General features: G+C 35.8%; 2 protein-coding genes across 12 annotated transcripts in view; one reads left to right on the forward strand and one right to left on the reverse strand.

The window, feature by feature from the left end:
* GK (glycerol kinase) overlaps positions 1–24,685 on the forward strand; it is a 499,514-nt gene that overhangs the window by 304,090 nt on the left and 170,739 nt on the right. The gene's annotated exons all lie outside the window — the stretch shown is intronic.
* The window catches only part of DMD (dystrophin), a 961,436-nt gene that overhangs the window by 134,010 nt on the left and 802,741 nt on the right, over positions 1–24,685 (reverse strand). For all 11 annotated transcript variants that reach the window (XM_065741536.1, XM_065741534.1, XM_065741531.1 and 8 more), the window contains one exon: positions 19,265–19,411. In XM_065741536.1, the coding sequence (XP_065597608.1) occupies positions 19,265–19,411 (147 nt within the window). The remainder of the gene's footprint in view (positions 1–19,264; positions 19,412–24,685) is intronic.

Below are 24,685 nucleotides of genomic sequence, written 5' to 3' on the forward strand. Positions count from 1 at the left end.
ACATTTCAAAGAATTCAAACATATTACTGCAAACCTAAAGCATCTTTTTTGCATATTGGTTCAGAAATGAATGTAACAAACCCTGGAGCATAAATGTCATGGTAGAGTTTTTAAAAATTCACGTATCGTCTATTTGCATGGTCTCAAATATGAAAAATACATACCCTTTAACCTCTAGATAAGGTTATAGATATATAACATTTTATATAGAAAAGGTTAAGCTCTAAAAAGTCACTTTCTGAAAATCATTTTGGTTGTTTATTATTAAAGGCCATAAAAAACCTTTTCTGTTTACCACCTTACTTCCGCAGTTATCTTTATTTGATCACTATTTTTTTAGTGGTAAATCATTTAATTCTGCTTCACCTTAGCTTATTACTCAATTATTTGAAAAGCAGGCATTTGGAAAATCTAAGAATAGAAGAGATCCTGGAGAACCAAGACTAGGGAACACAGGAATCCTGAGGTGAGATCAGCAGCTGGAGGAGATCACAACGCAAGCACACTGTGAAACAAGGAGTAATGATAGGAAAGCTGCAAAGACAAGATTTCCAACACAGTCTGAAGCTAGCCTCAAAACCTAAACATGCAACGTTTGTATATGGGTCCCATATAATATTCTGACAGGCCATTTAATTGGCAATTACAAAACTTTAATTTACTAAGCCAGAAACCCTTTTTGAATGTCAAATGTACAAGCTATAGTTATCATAGTGACAACTTGTCACTTGGCCTTCCAGTTAGGCAAATAAAGGGAACAAATGAGCTCTCTCTTGAAAAATAAATAAATAAATAAATGCTTGTGAAAGACATAATTATGAAGGACTTGGTCTAGAAAAGATTCAACAAGAGAAAAAAAATGTATACTCCTATAGCTCATAAAATTTGAGTGATTTCTATGAAAGATTCTCATTGTTTCTATAAAATCCCTTTTAAATTCTATGTAAGAATGCCTTAAAACCATGCATATATTTTAAAAAATTAGGATGGGCTTAATTTTACTTTCAGTAAAGCCTTCAACTTTTTTGCTATTTACTTTAATTTCACCAGATCAAATACCGTATTTTTATCTAAAACTGCATTAACACTTCTGAGATTGAAATGTGTTCTTAGGAGTTATCAGAAGTTAAACTCCACCACTACATGACAATAGAAGAGGTCACTTGCCCATTATGGTCTTTGCAGGATCATCTAACCACAAAATCTAACAGATGCCATTAAAATTAGGTGAGCAACCCCATTGTCCAGGCAACAAGCAGGGTTAACACATCAGGATGGCTGGGATTTCTAAAGAAATTGTACAACAGATATAAGCTTCTGCAAGGTTTGTTTTTTTTTTTTTTTTTTTCCCCCACAAATTATTAAAAAAAAACCCAAACCAGATCACTTCTAAAAAGCAGAATTATATTTGATAGATATACTGCCATATACCACTACAATGAGCTTACACACTTGAAACAGACATGCAAAGGAGTTACATGCAGCTCTGAATCTTCCACAACTTAAGTTAAAAACAACTAAAACTCAAGGAGAAGTTTACAGATGGATGATAAAAAGACTTAGCTATTGTGGGTTTTTTGTTCTGTTTTGTTTTCTGTATACATATTCATTTCTTTGACATAATGAAAATCTCCAGGAACAAAGAAACTTGGAAGTAGAGTCATTTAAATCTGAAACCTTTCTTTCCTAGTGTGCTAGCTTTTCTTTGCCCATTTTGAATCTATAACAATAGTGTTAGTACCATACAGATGAAATTTTATTCCAGTTCTAAGAAACCAAAAATGAATGTGAGTGACATTTTTGAGGACCAGCACCATGTCTTTACTTTTTCTGTTTGCCTTTTACTATCATGTATTTTTGCACTTTTAAAAATCTACTTGTATTTGTATCTGAATAAAGAAATTACAAAACCACACTGAATAAAGTTTTTTCTTTTCTCTTTTTATCTCATTAGAAATTATTTTTTCTCTCTCTGCTCTTGCAGATCCTATTACACCTTTTCTTTTATATCCTGGTAGGTCCTTTCACAATCTCCATAGCCTTCCCACAGTGTCATGAGAATACAAAAACCAACAAGAATAATCTTCCCACTCTTAGCCAGCTAAACCTAAGACAGAAGGCATTATTTAGACAGCCTATTCAGTCACTAACTCCACCATGCAGTAGCATTCCTCTGAACAAACAAGTGCTTTGATTACACACTGCTGGAATGGTAATGCTGGCCTACAGTTATGTGTCAGCAACTGCTTTCTGGCTGCAGAGGCCAGATTCCACTCTGATGATTGGTAATTGCTTTTGACCAGCTCATTTGTATCGTTCTTGGTTGCCGGCTATAGCTGACATGAGGCTGTAAGGTGGCTACAAATTTCAAAGTGGACTTTCAAAACAACTTTGTCAGAAACCAATAGACACGTTATGGAACTCAACAGTGTATACTGAGACTGTAAAAGGTATAGGAAAACCACATAGGCAAAATTTCCAAGACTACACATATCTTAGAAAACACAGCCACAGGGACATGAGGGTTGCATTTCAGTTTGGAATATACATCCTTGTTGAGTATTCCACAGTATTTCCGTAACAACAGTAATTCTGTCAAAGTGTTTCTGTTACCCACACCATTGCTCTGTCTTGTAATTCAGCATTTGCCTTGTCCAAGCCAAAGCAGTCACAACAGTCAGAGAGAAAAAGGAAATGAAAAGCTGATAAGCCAGAAATACAGATTTTGTTACTAATGCTGTTCATATGAGAAAGCAATTGGTAGGATCACGTACCTGAAGAGTGCAGAACTTGGTAAAGAAAAAATACAATTTGTGATTATTCTTAAAATGGTCACTATTATTTTTTTCTTTTTCAAATGCAGCTGCAGATTTCCTACACTGAATCAAGGAGGCTTAAGCAAATTCATCTCCAAAGAACTAATACACTCCATAACCAATATCTTCTTCGATCTTAGATCAAATATATATTCAGCAGCATTGACTATGCACTTTTTTAGTCCACGGACATGACTGTATCATCTAAAGCTACAGACATGAGGTATATCCGGAGAGTTATAATCACACATATATGTCAGCATTACTATCAAGATAGAAACACTGGAAATGTGAGGACTGTCTTCAAATTTATGTTAGACTGTCAAAGGGTGCAATATCAACTTATCCTTTTATTTATTTACAAATATTAATAACTAATTATTATTAATAATAATATTTAGTTATATTCTAAGTATGTTAACTTCTAGGAATTCTACTATTTATACATTTATATTTATTTCTACAGACTCTATTTCATACACTATGAAATTCCTCAGGATACCAAGACACATCTCTTCATAAAATCATATTGTGTCTGGATGTTGGCCAGACCTTGGAAATAAAGAACAAGGGAATAAGTATTCAGTTAAGTGCTTACCATTAATTAAGAATTAAGAAGATTGAATGGTCTAGCAATAAGCACCAGAAAATTGAGAAAAATCCTGTTGATCAGACAATCTTTTGCAAATCAGAATTAAACTGCATTTTTGTAATAATCAAGGTACGTTACTAATCTGACTTGAATATTATTGTTTTAAAAGCAAAATGAAGCATACAACACGATTGCAACTGAGCATCTGCTTCCTACTTAGTAGGAAGGCGAAGTTTTTAGACATCAGCAGTGCTCCATAATGATTGAGTAATGTACAGATTGGAGGCCTTTCTTGAATCCTGACCTTTCTGAAGTTCAACAAAATGCTAACAAAGAAGTTTAATAAATTTCCAGATCTGGATGTCTTGCTCTGTGCTTAAGAACAAGTGGTATGGCTGGAATCAACTTGTATAGACATTAAACAACAGATTTCCAGGAGAAATAAAAGATGAACTTTACAACAATAATTAATGAGCAACTATGAAATGGCTTAGGATAAATATTATTGATGGGGTAAAAGAGTATTACTTAACCACTGCAGTATTAATGAAGGAAATACTATTATTATATTATATTATATTATATATAATACTATTACCAAACAGATACATTCTAAACCAATCAGGAAATACAAAATATTTGAATATGAACTTTTTCTTTGAGAAGACAGATTTCAATATAAGTGCACATTATTTTCAGAAGGTGTACAAGCAATACCAGTTTCTGGATTTGTAATTTTATTGCTTTAACAGTCTGCAGACATTACATCAGCTATCAGAGACATTAAAACTACAGCAACCATCGTCTCAACAGTACCACCCATCTAATAAGTTAGCCAAGTATGTTGAGATCATAATGATGACGTTCAGCTCTTCTGATTTTAACAAGTTATTTGGTTCATTTAGTATAACTTCCCACAGTTCAGAAAAATGGCTCTTGAATTCACAAACCTGGTTTATGTATTTTCTAGTTTCTATAATGCACTACACCCTCATGGAAAATCACTCTTACTAAGTACCTGAACACTTTAAGAATACATAGCAATCAAACTTCCCTTAAAAAACAACATGCTGTAGCACAAATAAAGCATTCCAATGGCAGAAAACAAAGTAGTACTAAGACTATGCACCATTTACTTCAAATCTATCATTTAGCCAAGTACTCCCCCTGGTTAACCAGGTGAGGTCAATTAAGGAATACTGCCAATGTAAAAAGTTGATCTGAGATGTTGACCATCTTAGAATTATTCTTCTTGAAGTCTGCTAAATTATTCCTTTGATGTCTGGAAAAATTCATACAGAAAGCTGGACTAGTAATAAAATTTCACTACACCACTTCCAAGAAAGCTTATTTTTTACACCTGACCAGTGAGTACCTAATTTCACCCAACTTCCTTTTATCATGTCAAATATTTATATTATACAAGAGAATATATATATAGTTATCACATGGATTATATTATACAAGAGAATATATATATAGTTATCACATGGAAAAGGTGAAGCTGTGGTATGAAAATTATAATGTGCATTTATATGCTGAAAATCAAAGCCAAGCCTTTCGTGAACACTATCCTATATTTTTATAAATATTTACTTAATAGAACTTTTGGAATGGTAGCATTAATGGGTATCATAAGAGCAAGGGTTGAAACAATCAGGTGTTATTTCTTAACGTTTCTTTATCAGTATGGAATAAATTAAGATACATACACACCTTAAGGGTGGCAAACAAATGAGATTGTTTACTCTGTTTCAAATTTATAACCTGACTAATATGAGACTGAAAGGACTTGAAGTCCTTGTACTTTTTGTTTGATTTTGTTCTACAAAATCCAGTATTCTGTGGATAAAGTGCACAGCAGACAAAAAGATGAAGGAACTCTAATGAATGATGCTCAGATGAAAAGAATCAATGAAAAATATCCAGCTGTGCTAAAAAGGCTTCAAATTATCATTTATGCAACTGATGCACACAATAGGTGTTGGGAAGGAAAAGAAAATTACTATAAGCCATTTCTTTGGCAAAGTATCAATGTAATTCACTTCTCAATCGTAAGGAAAATCTAGGGCAGTGGAAACAATTTCAATCAGAGAGAAACAAATACTACTAAAAATTCTGAGTGCTGTCACTGGGAGATTGAGGTCATCAGTATAGGATCAGAAATGGAATGTAAATCAGATATAACTACAATTATGTACAAATATTAAATATAACATTTATTACATATTTCTGCTTCAGGTAGTCACAGTCCAATGGTGAAAAGCAATGCTTAACCTTTTCTCATGGGGCCAGGTCACGGGATAAGGTGGCTACTCAATACAGGATTTCATCTAAATAGCTGCACACCCTGTTCACATTATGTGTAATGCTCCAGTCTCTCTTTGTCTCTCTACATCTCTTAGAGCAGAGCAGGGAACCGGAAAGGAGTTCCATGCTCTAATGGAAATATGTGGGTGCCCCTGAAAGTGTACAAAAGGATTAAACTGTGTTGGGCCCCTGCCTTCCCCTCTGGACCTCTTCCTCCACAGCCTACACTTCTGACAAAAGGGCAGTGTGCTCAATCAGCTTTCCCTAAGCATCACAACAAACGCCAACCGAACTGCACCCTGTAGAGCCCTGTGCATGGTAGCTTTTAGTACTACAAGTTAGTGTTACTGTTGATATGACATTGTAAGAAGGACAAAAGTTCAAGTGGGATAAAGACAAACAAGCCCCAACACATACGAGAAGAGAAAAATACATCTTCAGGCATCATCTACAGGTTGAGTTTTCAGTTATCTAACCCTTTCATAAAATCCATAGAACTAAATAAATATTTGGGAGAAAAAGCTACCATACTAGTACTTGAAAAAAGCTGGTAGAATCTTGCAAAAGCTCAAATACTTTCTGTTCTTTCATTATTATGATATGTTATTTAAAATCCTCAAGCAGGAAGAGTTATAAATTGTAAGGACTATCCCAATACATTTTCAATTAAATAACTAAATTAATGTAGAGACATTTAATTAAAGTTGCACTAGTTTTTACAAATGCAGTTAATTAACCTGATATCTAAAATTAAATCTCTCCCCAAACCCTTCTGCACTTCTGCAGCTCATCTGAAACAGAAATAATTAAAATTCTAGAAGTTCACCTATGCATGTGAATATTGCAAATTAAAAAAAAAGGAAGAAGAAAAACCAAACGAGAACCTACTGAAGTAGTTTGAGGCTGCTATTTTAATGGGATTTACACAATCTTCAGAGTGGGAGGACAGCCCAGGCAAAAACCTCAGAAACAAATCTAGGTTCTCAGCCCTGCACAGATTCATTCATTCAGTATTACAGACCAAGATCCTTTGAAGATTTTCCTCAAGTGAAGGATAAGAGGTTGACGTGACCAGGAAGCAAGGTGATAAATCTTGCTGACTTGCATGTGCCTTCCACTAGGATAGGCAAGGCAAGCAGTACCTGCACTTATGTTCAGGCGCAAACGTGAGTGGACTATCAGAGAGGAAAATTGATTTCCCATGGCTGGAATACCTCTGGTCTTCAAGTGGCCCAAAATATCCCTCTCCCTTCCTTGGTCTTTTAGGGTCTTCTTTCTTTCTCGGTCAGGCTTTAGTGGTCAGTTAATGTCACTTAGTAACAGAAAACTATTTTCTAGGAATTACTCTTTATGGATAAAAAAAAAAAAAGAAAATGAATTGAAATGCAGTTGAAAGACTAAAAGTAATTGCAAAGGACATTGAATTATTAAAACGTACCTACACAAATGATTCTAAATGGCACTGGTGAGGCACTGAAACAGATTATCCACAGAAGTGGTGGATGCTCCACCCCTGGGAGACATTTAAGATCAGGCTGGATAGGGCCCTGAGCACCCTGATCTAGCTGTAGGTGTTCTTGTTCATTGCATAGAGTTGGACTACATGATATTTAAGGGTCACTTTCAACTCAAATGATTCTATGATTCTAAATCAATGAGGAATTATGGACTGAAATTTGGAATCAGTCACTTCAGTGGTTTACTCTGTAAGCAGGAGCAACATGAACACAGTAATGCTGTACTCAAACATTATCAATGATAGTATATTTTCTGTTATTGGACCCTCAGGAGCTCTGTGAGTATAGAAAAAAAATGCCCTCTGAGGTTAAATACACAGAAATGTAATGCACAACAATGTAGCAACACTTTCCCAACAGGTATTTATTTTCTTTTCTATCCATTAAGGAGGCAGAAGATAAAAATCAACCAGATTTTTCCCATACTGCAAGCACAAAGTTCTCTTCTGGGAAAAACATGGATGGGAAAGCCACATATAGTTGCATAAAACTAAGAGGTAAGGAATAAAATCAAATTTTAATGATCTAAACTCCAGATGGTAATCTGAACTGCTTAATTTATACAGGAAGATGATTCAGGATCTGGTCATCACATTTATTTCTAACTTATGGCTCAAGGATCTCTCTAAACAAATAAACAAATCATCTGCAGTGCTTCTTAAAATACAAATTTACCTTTTTTGTTTGGTTGGTTTTTTTACACGCGTATAGACTTCCACACGGTTTAAACCTGCCATCTGAAGTACAAAGTAGAATTGCCCTTCTACAAAGAAGAAAACAACAAACCTCCAGAGTGTGACATTCACATGCTAAAATTTTAAAGCCTTTGTATTCCCTTTTGAAGAGTCCTTTCTCCTTGGGTGAGGAAAATTACTAACTTTTTGTCTGCGTGTACAAAATATATATATCTATTTCCCTACTTACACTGTGAAATCTGGAGAATGCATGAAAATAAGAAAGGTAGGAAAAATCTGTAGAAGCTTGTAGATTGATCAGCCCTTGACAATCTATCTTTCTGTATCACTCTCCCCCACCTTGAGCTTGCAACACAACGGGACTCTGGCAAATTGCGATAATCGCCTTTAACCCTAATCACCATTTTAATCAGAAGAGGTGGGGCCACCTGGAATTCACGCAACAAAGTTAGCCCTGCAACTGTCATTCTATTTGCTAAATACATACAGTATGCTGCTAAAAGGTTGAATTGGTTCTAACTTTTATTATCTTCACAAGATTACTTTCCAGCATTAATATTTGACAAGTAAAAGAAGAGAAAATCATGATATCGTCTGCTCTGAAGTCCTAGAAATCTGCTTAGAGTATAGTGTATCTGTCACTAACTCTGCTCTTAAGAGGACCCTGGGGAAGACAAAAAAAGTTGTGATTTACAAAACAGTCCTGACTAAAAAAGCCTACCTCATCTGCATGTTAGATTCCACTTTGCCTCTCTCCATCCCTTTCTTTCCCACTCAGGTTATAACATTTCTGGTTTTGTACTCTATTTGCTTGTTTAATTACTTTCTTCCCAGTCTATTTTTAAGAAGTAGTAGTATGACTGTAGTTAGTACAGTGGACAAGGAGAAACTTGTATGAAGAGAAAGAAAGAAAGAAAGTAAGAAAACTTCAAGGAGAAAGAGCAATGAGAAAAACTAAAAAGAGCATCAAGGAGTTCGGAGAATGGAGAAGATTAAAGGAAAAAGCTTCAGAGAACTGTGATTTTAAGCTAGAAGGGATTCAGCAGCAGTCATTAAAAACCTGCAGCTCTGCTTGAGATGTATTGATCAGACTGTTTCAATGTTTCCTGCACAACTTACAGGTCCCTGCATTTAGAATTACAGCTATGTGATAGTCCAGTCAGGAAACAGCATTTATCTCAGCTAACCAATATTTTGTTTCTTAAAGAGGTGACTTCCCTGTATTTCTTCCTCTCTTCCTCTGCAGAAAGGGGTTCTGCACTTTGCATGTTCTATTCACCTTCTCACAGGTAACACATGAGTACTAAATGCTCTTCATGTCAAAGGACACCAGAATTTATTTATTCTTATTTTGAATAGCACTGTTAATACTTACAATCCCTTAATAACTAATTCATTTTCTAGAATGAATATCCTTGCAGAGCAAATAAAAGATACCAGAGAAGACAGTATCTGTGTCCAGAAAGTGTTGGACAGTGGTAACCATTTCAGCTAAAATGTTAAGTGAAGAAAATCACTGAGCTATGGACAACTTTTGCAAATAGTACTCTGGTACTGGTATAAAAGATACTTTCTAAAAAGCAGCCACTTGTTTTGATAAGTGATATTGCTTAGACACTCCTTATTTTCCACCTGAATTTGTCTCACATTCTTAAAATTACTTCACAGTTCCTAATCATCCAGATCCTTTTAAATACAGTGTATTCTAAAATGTGTTAAGAGGACAAAAATGCATGGGATTTGATTCACATCTCGTAAATACCAGTGCTCCTGTAAGATTTTTTTTTTTGTTATCATTTCTTCTTACATAGAAGAAGCTGTTGTTTCAGTCTAATTACCAACTATTTACATTAGATGTGGGGCAGAAGGGAGAAAGGCAGAAATGAAGAGACAGAAGCACATTCACAAAGCAAAACCCTCCCAAAGACTTCTCATTTCACATTGCCTTCCTCTCTAGGTACATGAATGACATTTCTTTTCTGATGTGACTATTGTAAGAATCAAAATCCCTCAGCAATGAGCCTGTTTTTTTGTGTTTTTTTTTTTTTTTATAATGCTCGAAGCTCAACAAACCTTCGTGGAAAATAGAATACTCTTAATTATGAATAAATTAACTAAATTAGTAACATGAGATGGAGATGCAATTAAGGGACTGTTAATTGAAACTGGAAACACAGCTGTATACAGCTCAGAAATGAATCACACCAGTAATGACGCAGATGTTTATAAAATGTGATTATGTTTAGCAGGATCGTACTATTGAAACTCCCCAGCCTATTCTTACATTGTGTTGCTGAAATGGTTTTTAAACCCATGAGCACCAGGATCTCAGGGATGGCAAATTAGGCTCCCTGGATATGTGAATTAGTGTTGTCTGAATGTCAGCAATTTAATTCTCCAGCTTTCAAAGAATGTAGACATGGAGCCAAAACCAAACATCTGTTAGTTATATGCTTATTCAAAATAAAATATCTCTGGCAAGCAACAGCCTGTCTGAATGTGAGAAAGACAGTAAAATACAGTATCTCCAAGCAGTTACACTGCTGTGTGAATATACTGATCATGTAAATAATACAGCCTGGGAGCTCATGAAACCTACTTTGTGTGCAACTGTGAATACCCCTTTTCAGAACTGTTTCTCCAAAGAGCTAGAAGGAGCAGGAACAAATGACATTTCCTGTCTGAAGGAGTAAGGATTGATTAGCCTTCTAAAATCAGCGAATCAGGATTTTTATTCTTTCAGCTTTTACGTCTTTCATGGGATGCTCTACCATACAGTTGCAATGAGTTTTTCTTCTGGAACCAAAAGGCACAAATGTAGCTCATGGGGCACATGGGGATATCTGAGCTATACAAGCTCAACAGGAGTAACAGTGTACACAGCTGTGAAGGATGGCAGAGCAGCCGAAGCAAGTGGTCAGCCAAGGCTTAGCTCCCACAAGCCAGTCTGAAGTCTGTCTTGCACCTCTTCCTTCCCACATCAGTGCTAACACTGAATGCCACAACGATATGTGACAGCGTGCAAATGGTAGTTGTTTTTTTTTTATCCTGGTCCCCTTTTCTACAGAACAGGACCGATCCTTATAATATGCAAACTTTCAAGCTGTTGTAAAATAAAAAGGCTGCTATGACATGCACAAAATCAACAAAATTTGTTTCCAATTCAACTGAGCTTTGTAAGCTTCACGGAAGGAGAGGTCCTTTTGATCGATAAGTGGATGCTCATTTAAAAATGTGTACACCAGGTAGTTTAAATAATTTGAAAAATTATGTAACATTGGCCACACTAGAATTAACAGTCCTGGCACCGCTTAACATCACAGGCTTATCCCATCTCTTGTGGGAATGACTGTAGATGTGGGGCACAGTGTTAGAGAAAAGTGGTCAGGACAAAATTAGACTTGTCTCTGTCTTCCAGAAACTATTTGCTAGAAGCTGACCTTCTATACATTGATGAAGAAAGATTAGGTCTTGACTTTGTCAGAGAAGAAATTTGCATGGTTTCTGCAACAGAGCAGACAGGGCTGATAGTAATTCACATGTCATTCACAGCTGAATAAAGTTATGAAGGCTTTATGAGAAAAATGTAAACCCTTTCTCTTTAAAGGTAATCCTAGCCAGCCAGATTCTGGGATATATTGCAGCCAGCTATGACAACTGATGTGCAAACCAAATTCAGTTATCTTAGCTCTTGGGCTGGCAAACGTACAGACAAAGTCAATTCAGGATTTGAAATGTGATGTTTTGAGATAAGCAACTGGAATGCTGGGATATACAAGAAACGCAAAGCTATTTTATAGAAGGCACATTCTTCTATTTCCTCTGAATACCCAAAAACTCACTGCACTGCTGAAACAGTGCTGTAATATCAGCTGTATGTCAGGCAAGTAGGACAGAACTCATTGATTTTACAGATTAAAAAGAGTCATAAGTGAGGGAACTGGGAAAGAAAAGAAACACCGCACTTGAGACCAATATAAGGAATTGGATAATTTGCTGATGCAACAACGTCCAACACAATGAAACTACTATCTGCAAACACAGATTCAGGCTTATTGTCCTAGCTTGATTGATACTGACTCTTCATACTGCTAATTTTTTTGTTTTTAATTAACAAACTGAGCTATGGCAGAGAAACAACTTGGAACATGCAAGAAAATGGAAGAAAAAAGCTAATTTTGCCTTGAAACTAGGCACCTGAGAATTACCAAACAAAACGCTATACCCTGAAGAATTCATTTTTACAACATGTGATTTATATGCTGCTATGATTCTTCAGGTACAAAAGAAATAACAAAATACTATGAATAAAAATGAAATCGTAAGCTTCAAGTCAAGAACCATAATTTATACTGTTTGTTCTTCAACTAAGGGGTACCTTTCCAATGGTTATAACGTATACTTTATTCTTTATTAAGTATATTTTCATATTTTTATAAAGTAACAGCAAGCACAAGGATCAAATGGGTCAAATGAGCCACAGGAAGCAACTCATTTTGCTTGTGTTGTCCCACATGGGTACAAATTTGGAATCATTTAAAAAACAATTTGCACACAAAACACGTACAAGGAATCAAGCTATTTTAATTCTAAAATGCCCTCTCCTGTGCAGTTAACGTACTATTTATTACAAGACTTCCAGGCTGCTCAGAATTTTCCATGTAAGGTCACAACACTCATCTTTACTCAAGGTATGATGAAAACTACAGTGGCAATTTTGGAGGGCACCTTGTGAAAATATTCTGAGAATGATGTGCATACCAATCAACAAAAGCAGGGTTTAAAGCCACGTCACAGCTTAACACTACTGACATTTTTACTATTTTAACCACTGCAATTAATAGCACTTTCTAAAACAGCAAAAATACCCTCACTTAGTTTAAAGATTTACAAAGCAAAAATACTTAGAATATATAGCACATGGTGCTGCATAGCCTGAAGACTGTAAAAGCTTTCTGCAACCTGAATGTAGACAGCCTAACATAAAAATATCTGCAGTAATATAATACGTAATTGATATGGCAAAAAGACACAAAATGACTCAACAGAGGGAAAAAAATGGGCTAACATAAACCTTTTGAATGAGAAATCTGTGTATTTTTTTCCGTACCCTAGGGCTTTGAATCACTTTAAATAACATCTTCTTCCAAAAAAAATCAGAGCATTTCCCCCCAAAAATAAAAAAAGAAATAAGGAAAAATAGGGAAAAAGAGGAGTACTTTCTGTCAGTTTTACATTATCCCTCTTTAAAATCCTACGACAGTACCTTGGCACATTGGAATCTAGGAGGTCTTATACTGCTTCCAATCACATTTAAAGAGTGGATCTTTACAGAGCAACTCTTAAACTCTATGAAGGCTCTATCTACCACAGCCATGTTCTTTTGTACATCTGCTTTAACCTTGCTTCAAACCAAGCAGGGCTGAGTGGACAGACAATCTGTGTCAGCAGAGTACAACCCCTCCGGGCTATGGAGCCCAACCACAGACTGTTTAAGGCTCATCATCCCTCTGGTGTCAGCAGATAGCTGACAACGAATCCTACCCTACCAGACACTACACAATCCTGTCCTGCTCTATTCTGTTTGAAAATCTAACCCACGAATTATGAGCACTGACAGTTGATAACATTTTGGCAAGGAAAAGGAGCTGTGATATGGAAGTCAGGTTTGGAGAATGACATTATTGCAAGGTTCATTCTGTTTTTGTCCTTGTTTGCTTTCACTGTTCTGACTGCTGCTAGCTTTGCGCACTTCCCAGCTTTTCACCCTGAATAAGCTCACACACTCTTATCTTAAAAGAAAACAAAACAAAAACCCGACACATTAATTTTCATATTAAGCAGTCTAAACATAGCTGGGTGGAATCAGGTCACACACCTAAAAGGGTGTTGAAAAAATCAGGCCATATTCTCTCAGTGTTAACAAAAAATGAAGCAGTCCATGCAATTTTTACATCTAAGGTAAACACACCGTTTTAACTCTCCAAATGTAATGCCCTCTTTCTATGTCAAAGGAACTTCTACTGGAAAAAAAATCAATATTTTTGAGATGTTCAGAAATTATGTTTCATGAATATTAAAAATAAAAATATTCCATTCTTCAGTGCAGTTTCAATGGTAATTAGTGAATAAGTAAAAAAGCTACATACTCTATAATTTCCTTATAACTATTTGACCAAAAAGCAACAGCACTACTGTATGTTGGTTTTCAGTGAATACATTTTCTACAGTATCATAACCTCAGCTTTCCCCAGTACCCTAAATATAGTCTGGTGTGAGTCATACAGATGTGTGCTGCCAAACATAATCTATAACCGCTGACAGGTGGAAGTACACTGCATTTTGTAAGGAAATAAGACTAACGGGTATCAAATACTAAGCCCATTCTCTTCCTATTACTTACCCAACAACCAGATAAATTTTACACAATATAGGATATATGCAAAGACTCTACAACATAATAAATTTAGGCTGCATATGTGTCATGGTTGAAATGTCTAAAATAAGACATTTTATTCAAATTCCTTAATTTTTTGTGCTCGTCTTTGTACTCACAATGTGTTTGCTTGTTTGTTTTTTTTAATATCACATATAAACATACATATATATATGTGAGAAAAAACACATCAAAGTATGAAATAGGGTAAATTATTGCTCTTTCACATGGTTCTCCACAACAAACCTTGAAAGAGGGCAAAATTTCAAAGTAAGGGAAATAAAAAACAAAACTTTAAAATAAATGTATGTTCCATAACCAAAACACTTGCTGTTTCAACAAACTGAAATTCATCATGAAGAACATCACAACTTTGATATGTTTTGCTTTTGTTTTTCAGTTGGCATGGCCTGTCAGTGATTATCATGCCTCTTTATAGTTTTAGACACATTCTTTCACTGACTGCTTTAGACATGCTATAAAGAACACTTATGATATCCTCCTAATTTTTTAGGGAAGCTTTCCACTTTCTGATACATGCTTCATTAAAAGAGTTTAATCCCAATACAGTAGCAATCCTTTCTCTATTTATTAGTGCATAAACAAATAAATAGAAACTATATGCATGCTTATGCAGACAAACATTAGGCAAAACTGAGACATCATAAATGAAAAAAACAACCATGGGTATATGACTTCTGAAGCCAAGTGAAATAGCCAATTAAATAAATAAGAGACCACTACAGAACCATGATGGTTTTGTGTTTGGCAGAAATTCTATTTCTTGTGGAATATACAAAACAGTGTTTTTTCTTAAGAATCTGAAGGAAAAAAACAAACTTCCAAAAAAGATCAAAATCTCCCTCTGCTGGGAAGAGGGAATCTGCAACTACTACAATAATAGTTTCAAATTTCAAGATTGAAAATAACTATGATTTTAGCAATGCCTTAATTAGTCTAATTATAGATGAGCCTGAATTTTAGCCCCAGATATTTAGAAAAGTTGTCTCCTGCTTTCATCAACTATTTAAGATGACAATCAAAATACAGTCGAAAAACAGAGGAAAAGCACACAGATGGAAATTAGCTATTAAAATGAACAAATAAAATGAGAAGATGAACTGCTAAGGTGATAGAACAATAATGAACTCAAAAATCTGAATCCCTATTATATGAAACTTTCATACATATGTGACTTTCTGCGTCTCCTGAAGAGGAAGAAAGATCTGCTTTATTACTGTTGACTCATCTGCCACTCTACCTATCCACTTTTAATATAACCTCAGTTTACGCTTGCTGCTTTATCTGGAGTAAGTAGCTTTCCTTGTAATAATGTTAGATGTACAGAACACTAGGGAAGATTTTCCATAGAAGTATGTGATGACAGCTTTCATGTATAAAATTTACATACAGTGACTGTCAATTCAGACAACTGAACTGTTAAGAGGGTTTTTTACTTTTTTTTCCTTTGGAGAAAACGATAAGAAAACATCCTTAATTATATTCAAATCTTAATTATGTAGATTAAATCTAAAGAATATATCTTGAAACCATCACCATGCTAAATATGCATACATTGGAACAGGTTACCCAGCGAGATGGTGGAGTCAACATCCTTGGAGGTGTTCGAGAAATGTGTAGATGTTGCGACTGAGTGACATGGTCTGAAGCAGTCACAGGCATGGGTTGATGATTGGATTAGATGATTTTATTGGTCTTTCCAACCTTAACGATTCTATGATTCATTCATTCAGTCTGTGAAAATCTGGCAAACTTGTTTCAACCATGAAACTCCTGAACAAACAATTTATGGGTATATATGGTTTCTACTTTGCCTCTTTTTTGAGGATTTTTTTTTCTTGGAGAAGGCATGGAGGAGAGAAGATGATAAAGAATCCTAAATCTAAACTCTGTTATAATAGATCAGTGCTGTATTCAACCTACATTTTGATGTAACTAATTTGCAGAGATGCCCACCCAACCGTCATGTGAGAGGTGGTCACTAGAGTCACATTCAATTGTCTGGAGATTCATTGGAACTGAGTGAAGACTGGAAGGCACCTACCATTGGTATTTGTTGGTACCTTTACATGTGGGGGCCAGCAGGACTCTGATATTGTCACAACTTTACAATTACTTCAGAAAAATAGGGATTTCCCTTTTTGATTTTAAGAACAGAAGTGGTTAGATTCAAAACAAAATAATCTCGCTCAGTAACTTGAAATCTAGGTTTCCTGTAGGATACTGAGGAATTCTGTTAGTGTCAGAGCTTTTGACTACTGAACCGCAGTGCACCATGTAGACCAGTGAAATCCTGGTCTGCCCTAAGAGGCAAACTGGGCAGCAAGCTGGGGCCTGAAGGCAGCTCTCACTTTGCTGAGTGTGTAAGTATCTCCAACACAGACTATCTTTAAACTTAAAATTCTGTCTGCCTCACACTCACACCTTCCTTAACATCCTTTTTTTAGAAACATTCCTGTGTATATTGACAAAAGCAGAACATGTAAAAGAGACAGGGAGAGGAGAAAAATGTTATAATCAAACTGAAAATCAGAAACACATAAAACAAACCTATCTTGGAAATAGAATGATTTTGTAGGACACAAAAAAAAATTATTTCTATCTTAGATTTCCATATTGCATGCCAAAATTTCAAATTTCTGTCATACAAATGTAAGCCTAACCCTAACACAAAACATCTAATACACTAAGAAGTGCCCTCAGGAGTGATTGTAAAAGCAAATGTCCACTAGACTTCGAATACAGAAAACAAACAAGCTCTGTCTGTGTCTGAAACTGCTACTTTTTCAGGTAGAAAAATTAAATTATAGGAACATAGCTCTTCTTCCTAGAGGTCACATCTTGGCCTTTTATACATGATAATCCTTCAAAATTGCTTACATTTTTTCCCCTCAAGATGTGTTTGGAAGTTGTATTGGACTGTTTTCACCTCACTATCCCATAGCTTGCAGGGTACATTTAAGTAAGTATGAAAGAAGACAGTAAACTGTAAAACTCCAAACTGTAAAACCACCTGTTTTATCAGCTCTAACATCCCACTCTGACATACTGCCTCCAAGGATCTAACTTCACAATGCTTCCCACACTCATTGGAAAAAGAGCATATTATCTTTGAAATGTGCATGAACAAGTGGTTTTCCGTATATGCTTTATAATAGTCTACAATGTCAAGTTGGCCTTCTGCCTAATGCTTTCATGAAAGATAACAACAAAATGCTTATATCAGACTTCCTCTCAGATTTGTTTCACTTTTTCACATGCTATATGCTTTCACTCTGAACAATCTTCTTATTTTACCTTAGCTCTAGTTGAAATAAAACGAAGCATTTTTCAGCAAAACACTGGAACTTAGTTAATTACTCTGTTAGTGAACAAAATGGTATTTCTCAATGAATTCTCATATTGTTAATTAGCTGCTGTCTTTTGAAATGCACGACAAGTGATTTTCTCTCATACATATGATAAAAAATAGAGGAATATTAATTTTATCTTCTAGATTTCTGTTCATCTGCTTTAAAACTATTACCTGAAGTCTATCCTAAGAATGTAAGATAAAGCAGATACTAATAAGCAAAGCTCACGAATCAATTATCTTTTTCTTAAACTAGCACTCTGACAGTAAGCTGCTGATTTATGAAAAAAGTAAACAAAAATTCTGCTGTTAATATTTGCATTAACTTTGTTAACCTGGAGATGTCACAGAAATGTCACATTCTGAAAAAGAATAAAGAAATAATAATCTCTTACTGACTACTAGACTTCGCAGTACCAATATCTTCTATTCATATATAGGACATATATAACATAAAAATGTAAGCAATACCACATGGATAAGTCAGTTAAAAGATGTGATCACACGAGATATTTGTCAGCAACGATTTCTAAATATTAAACTTAAAATGTGAATAAAATTTTAAGTATTTTAACTGTATATGAATTTTAATTGTGTGTGAAAAACTGGCTTAACTGATTTCTACTTCTGAATAAAAATTCAGAAATTTAGAAAATATGTTATCTTTACCTCATATTTCACAGAATCATAGAATCACAGAAGGGTTTGGGTTGCAGCCCCAACCCCTGCCATGGGCAGGGCTGCCCCCCAGTAGCTCAGGCTGCCCAGGGCCCCATCCAACCTGGCCTTGACCACCTCCAGGGATGGGGCACCACAGCTTCTCTGGGCAGCTGTGCCAGGGCATCACAGCCCTCTGGAGAAAGAATTTCCTCTTAACATCTAATCTACATCTCCCTTCTTTTAGTTTAAAGACATTCCCCATTGTCCTTTCACTATCAGACTGTGTAAAAAACTTGGTCCCCCCCATTTTTGTAAGCTCTACTCAGCACTGGAAGGCCACAATTAGGTCTCCCCAGAGCCTTCTCTTCTATGAGCTAAACAGGTCCACTTCCCTCAGCCTGTCTTCATAAGAGAGGTGCTCTAGCTTTCTGAACATCTTCATGTCCCCCCTCTGGACCCACTCCAGCAGCTCCAGATTCTTCCTCTACTGGGGCCTCAGACCTAGACACAGTTCTCCAGATGGGGCCACATGAGTGCCAGACAGAGGGTGACAAACCCCTCCCACTCCGTGCTGACTGCATCTCTTCTGATACAGCAAAGGATATTTTTGGCTTTCCCGGCTGCAAGAGCACACATCTGACCCATAACTAGCTTTTAATAAACCATAACCCTCAACACCTTCTCCACACGGCTGCTTTCAATGACTCTGTTCACATACCTGGGATTGCTCTGACCCATTCATTCCTCCTGACCCATTCATTCCGTAACAACGTTTAGTGCTGTTCCCCAGGGAGAAAACAACCACACAGAGAAGAAAAATATGAACTTAAGTGCATCACAAAGAAAGCAGTCATAGGAGACCTACCTGAAGCACCTTCCACCTTGTGTTCAGGTCCTCCAGACAGCTGAGAGTGTATGGGGAGAGCTGAATATCAGGGGGAGCAAACCGGTGAGCCAGCTCATTGACTTGATGCACCTTCTCTTTAAGGGGCACCATTTCTGCTCGATAAACCTGTACAAATTAAATACCATAAACAAAGATAAGTGACAATTTCCAAAACTTTTGGCTCTGCTACCAACTGATTAGCAATGCAAAGGTGTTCCCTACCAAGATGAAAGGAATCCATGCACTGACCTTCAAACAGATAACAGTCATATCACTTACTGTGAGCTCCAAGTCTCAAGGGTAATGTCCAGCATTTGGGGAAGTGGTAGCAATTTGGATCCTTCACTATAATTTCTAGCTAGTTAAACCAAATCTCTAAGCAGAATACCCACTGAGCTATGCACTTTAGGGCATGCATCTCTCCATCTCATTGTTTACATGTGCACAGCATGTGTTCCTAAGGGTGGACAGTAGGGACAAATTCTATTTTACATATGAAAACAGGAAAAACACTGTTCTCAAATAGAGTGAATAAAAAAAGAAAAGTGATGCTAAAACTGTTGCAGAAGTTTCTGCATTTATGATCTCATCTTGGTATCTCATGCATTACAACTCTTACCTAGTGTGACCAACACCCAATTGTATATAAAAATAAAACCCTGTCAGAATAAATGGAAAGCATCTGCTGCAAAGATCAGTTCTGGCAATGCAATGTATTCTAGGTATTCAGGTTCTGAATTAAGCCATGTTCATTTGCTACTAATTTCTATGGCCATAGGATCAGTCTTTGACTGAAAATTTCATTGCTCAGGCAAAACACATAGGCTTAAGCTTAAAAACTGCTTGTATTGAGCATGGACTGAAATATCTGGCTGATTTCAGACCAATTATTTCAGTCTGCAATGTTGATTTGCAAATACTGGTCTCACTCAAGATTGGCACAAATGATTATGTGAATCACACTGTCATTATATCTAAATTAAGTTGAAACAGAAGATCTGTCCATATTAGTCAACATGTTTTAGGGAGTATACCTTACTTTACAAAGAAGGAAAGGTTAAGAGCACAGGTAACAAAAAAGAAAAAGAAATCACAGGAATATGTGCATGTAAAAATGAAATCTGCTCCCTTTTCCATTTGAGAAGTGATTTCCTTATTAACTACATTTTTTTTCCTGCTATAAACTGATTTTTGCAGTGATATGCTAATTTTTCAACATAAAAAGATGAAACAGCTTTTTCACCATCTTTAGAATTATTATGTATTCTATTATTATTCTGCCTGAGTTTTTAGTAGCACTTCCATTAGTTATACAAATCAAAATGTAAGAAACAACAAAAGAATGTTAGTCAATGCCAGTAATCTTAGCATTAAAAATTGAAGACAGAAAAGAAAAAAACATCCATAGAAAGATTTCAGCATATAGTACTATATGATTAAAAAGATTAACCGCTGTAATAATATGCTAAGCAACACCTTCCCAGAAACAGTACACCAGTCAACATCCATGATTCTTTTGCTAAGTTTTTGTTTCTGCTTTAGTCACTGAAATTTAGTATGAATTCTTTGTCTTTCCAGAAAAAAAATGCAAAACACCAATAATTTCTGTATCTTGTACAGTACTTATCAGCTACAAAAGCAGTAATTTGGAATCTCTAGCTGATTGTGATTTTCATCAGTATGACTGAAATGCTTTACAGTAATATTTATATTTTTAATAATTAGTTTGTATAATGTAGGACTGATTCATTTTTCTCTCTTTTTTTTTTTACACAAAAAATACTAAACATACCACAGGTTTATAACAAAAAAAACCCAACAACAACAACAAAAAAAACCTTGCAGAACTGTAGAGTTGGCAATTTAAAAGCAAATATACATGGTGAATAGTGTTTCACTATCACAAGGAGAGACCTATTTGAACCTATTTTGAATTAAATAGCTCAGGATGTAAATCAATTCTCAGTGTGAACAGCAATAGGAGAAACAGCCCCAAATTATTTTCATTATGGCTGCCCTTATGCAGGGAAGAATTTCAATTGTATGTGATGCTGTAGGTGGTAGATTGGATTTTAAATTATCCGTACTGTTCTGTTAGAAAATATTTTAAAATGCTTTGGAAAATTAGCAAGAACTCTAGAAGATATACCACAGATACCAGACAAATACTACAGTCTAGGACCTCACATTGGCCATAGTCAGTCACTAGAAAAGCTCATCACATTCAGTCCTATCTCCGAGAGCACCCAAGGACTGCTCTGAAAGTAATGCCTCCCATTTTATAATGTCTGCCCGTGACGTCAGAGGCAGACGTTGCGTGACAGTAGAGGTTGAATCTTCCAACCAATACCATGTTACATTTTGTTGCCATGTGACAGATGGCAGCAGTGGAGCAGACTGACACAATGGCATCTGACATGGAAGTGCACATGAAACATTGGTGAACACTTATGGAGATAAAAAGTTGGATGTGAGCATGTGGATGTGACCACAGTGAGGTGGTGGGTGGTGCGACGTGGCAGTGGGTCACCTCCACTGGTGCAGCTTTTTACAAGTGCAGCATACAGGCACTATTCTTTGCTGGAGAAAAGGCATGGCTCATGGTGGTGATTATGTGTAGCTGGGAATTTGCTCTATAAAATAGTATTATTGTGCTCTTTGTACACGTTATAGTTTTCATGGTAATAAATAGGAATCAGTACTTGAGAAGCAACCTTTGTATATTTGCTTGGGGAAGAAGGCACGGCTGGGGAAAGCATAAGCTTCCCTGCTCCTTGTTCAGCTCAATTTATGCTCCAAAATTCTGGAGGCAGAAGTTTTATCCATTTGTCAATCAGATCTTGATAGATTTTCCTTACATAAAATTATCTATTAGATTTTTTGAACATAAAATACAAGCATTCATAGTTTACAAGCTCAATATTTAGGTTGAAGAAGCACCTTGTGTTTTTCCCTTTTTTTTTTTTAACCTAACATTTAAGATCTTTCCCCAGTCACCATATAGTCCCTTTATACTCAGTAGCTAGCTTTAGCAGGAGATGAACACAATGCAAGCTTTTGCTATCAGATAGCATGAATCAAATTCTAAATTGCTGAGACAAAGCTGAGATTTTCATTCACTATATTGGGAGACTAGTCAGCTAGCTCATACATAAATATCAACTTGGCAGATATAAAATTACACATGACGTATCACATTCCTGACCTATTTAGTCTGTTTTAGTGCAGGAGGTTTTCATACTTTTGGTTCACTATGTTTTTAAATGGCAGACTGGATCACTGCCTACAGTATACAAGATCTTATATCATGGTATAATTATATTTTCTACTTTTCAAAGAATTCCTAACATTTGATTTGCTGTTCTGAAGAGTGCTGGGTATTGAAACAATATTTTCAGATAATCAGGGCTTACTATTTCAAGATACTCTCATGAGTACTTAAAGGAATTTTGAAAACAACTAAATGAGAATTCATTACTGCGCATATAAAGTCGGGATTCATTTTCTTCATGCATTGCTTGACATTTATCAACATTGATTTTCACTGCTGCCACTTTACTTCCAGTCAATATCTTGAGGTTTTCCATAGCTGTCTGTAAACTATCCTTACCTAAAGGACTTTAAGTAGGTTTGTATCATTAAGATGTGTCACTACATTATCTGTTCTCTTTACAGCTCCTACGTATGCATACTGGACACAGTAAACCTTCCTGAGTGCAATCTCTTTCATCAGGCAAATGAATTGTTTACCTATGACTTTTATTTTACATCTTTAACAGGAAATAAATAACCCACATCAAGACTTTCTCCCTTATCCCACAGAACGTAGATTCTTAGATGACATTTTAAAAATCTTTTAGAGTCTCAAAAGCCCAGTGACTCTTTGACAACATGCTCTGTCTTCTTCAAGGTACACCTACTTTGACAAAAGTATGTTGTCTCTTCTACAATATACTCTTCCCCAGATTTTCTGATCTGTACTTCCATAGACCTGACTAGAAGCTCTATTCAGTAAGAGTTTCTAAATTTGTTACTTTCCATTCATATAAAAGTGAATTTTAAGCAAGAAAATACTGTTAGTGGTTACAGGTATTTTACTTTTTAATTTCTTTAGAACTCTTGATCAAGTAGGTGTCTGGTTCTGGTGGTGTGGCAATCTCAATCTTGACCATTTGTTCCATGGAGTCTTCTTTTTTCCAAATAGCATTATATACTCTTCTTATATTCCATTATCCCTACCACCTTTCTAGGTCTTCTCTGGGTTCATTTAGAAGGTTTGGATTTGTTTTAGCTTCCACTGTATTGTCACAATAGAGATACTATATTCTTTGCTAGCATCACAGAGTTTCCATCACAAAAATAAAAACTGAAAATTCAGAAAGGAATATTGATTATACAGTGCACGTTTTCAATTTTTTAACCTGTTTCTTCTTCAGCCACATGTGGAACAGCTGATAACAAACCAAACATACAACTCAGGAATCCAAACAAAATTAAATCAGGAGTCTGTAACTTCTGGCCCATTGGAGTTAGGGAATAGTGCGACTAAATTCCTCTATGCCACTTGAAAAATACACACTGAATAGAAATTCATTTTTTGCTACTATAAATTGGACATAATCCATTAAAATAGCTTTTTCTCTTACTACTGATCTCAACACCTATCATATATGCTTGAATGTAGTCCAAAAAACAGAACCTCAGTGCCTCATCAGAACAGTCTTCAAGTATGCAGCTGTACTGCAAGAAATTGCTCAACATATACCACATCTATAAGAGGAACACAACAGCATGCACATAGAAAGTCATATTCTCATGTACATCTCAGTATTACTGAGAGTTTAGCTGCATTTGTTTTAAAAATTATACTCAGTAAACAGAGACAATCTAATAATTACATTTTAACAGTCATTATACAATTGTTCAATTGCAAAGTTAAAATGAGTAATTGAGATTTTCAATTATAACTTTCAAATTTAGCTATGTCTTTTATTTTTGGTTATGGATGAAACAGAAATAAAGGCCTGTCTTAGATGATTAAGGTAATATGAATTCACCTCTACTTTTTCTTCTCAGATTTTATGGACTGGAAATTACAGTTTCATTTGAACACCACACAGGTTTGTTCTGAGCACTACATGGGAAATCAGAATCAATCCCAAGGATATTTCCTCTTAGAGATAGTACATGCAAGACTTCAGAAGAGAATATCCACTTTCACCGAGTTTGAGGTGAGGTTGACTGACCTCACCTCACTACTTCCCAGTCACTTGAACTCCTGATGACAACTGGGAGTGTCCTCACAATGATATCTGCCAGCTCACCCAGCATTCGTGGGTGCATCCCACCAGGGCCTATGGTTTTATGCACATCTGGAATTATGAGCAGGAAAAGTCCACT

This window comes from Cyrtonyx montezumae, unplaced genomic scaffold, assembly GCF_038088225.1.
Source record: "Cyrtonyx montezumae isolate F1298 unplaced genomic scaffold, pur_monq_1.0 scaffold_3, whole genome shotgun sequence".
Classification (NCBI taxonomy): domain Eukaryota; kingdom Metazoa; phylum Chordata; class Aves; order Galliformes; family Odontophoridae; genus Cyrtonyx; species Cyrtonyx montezumae.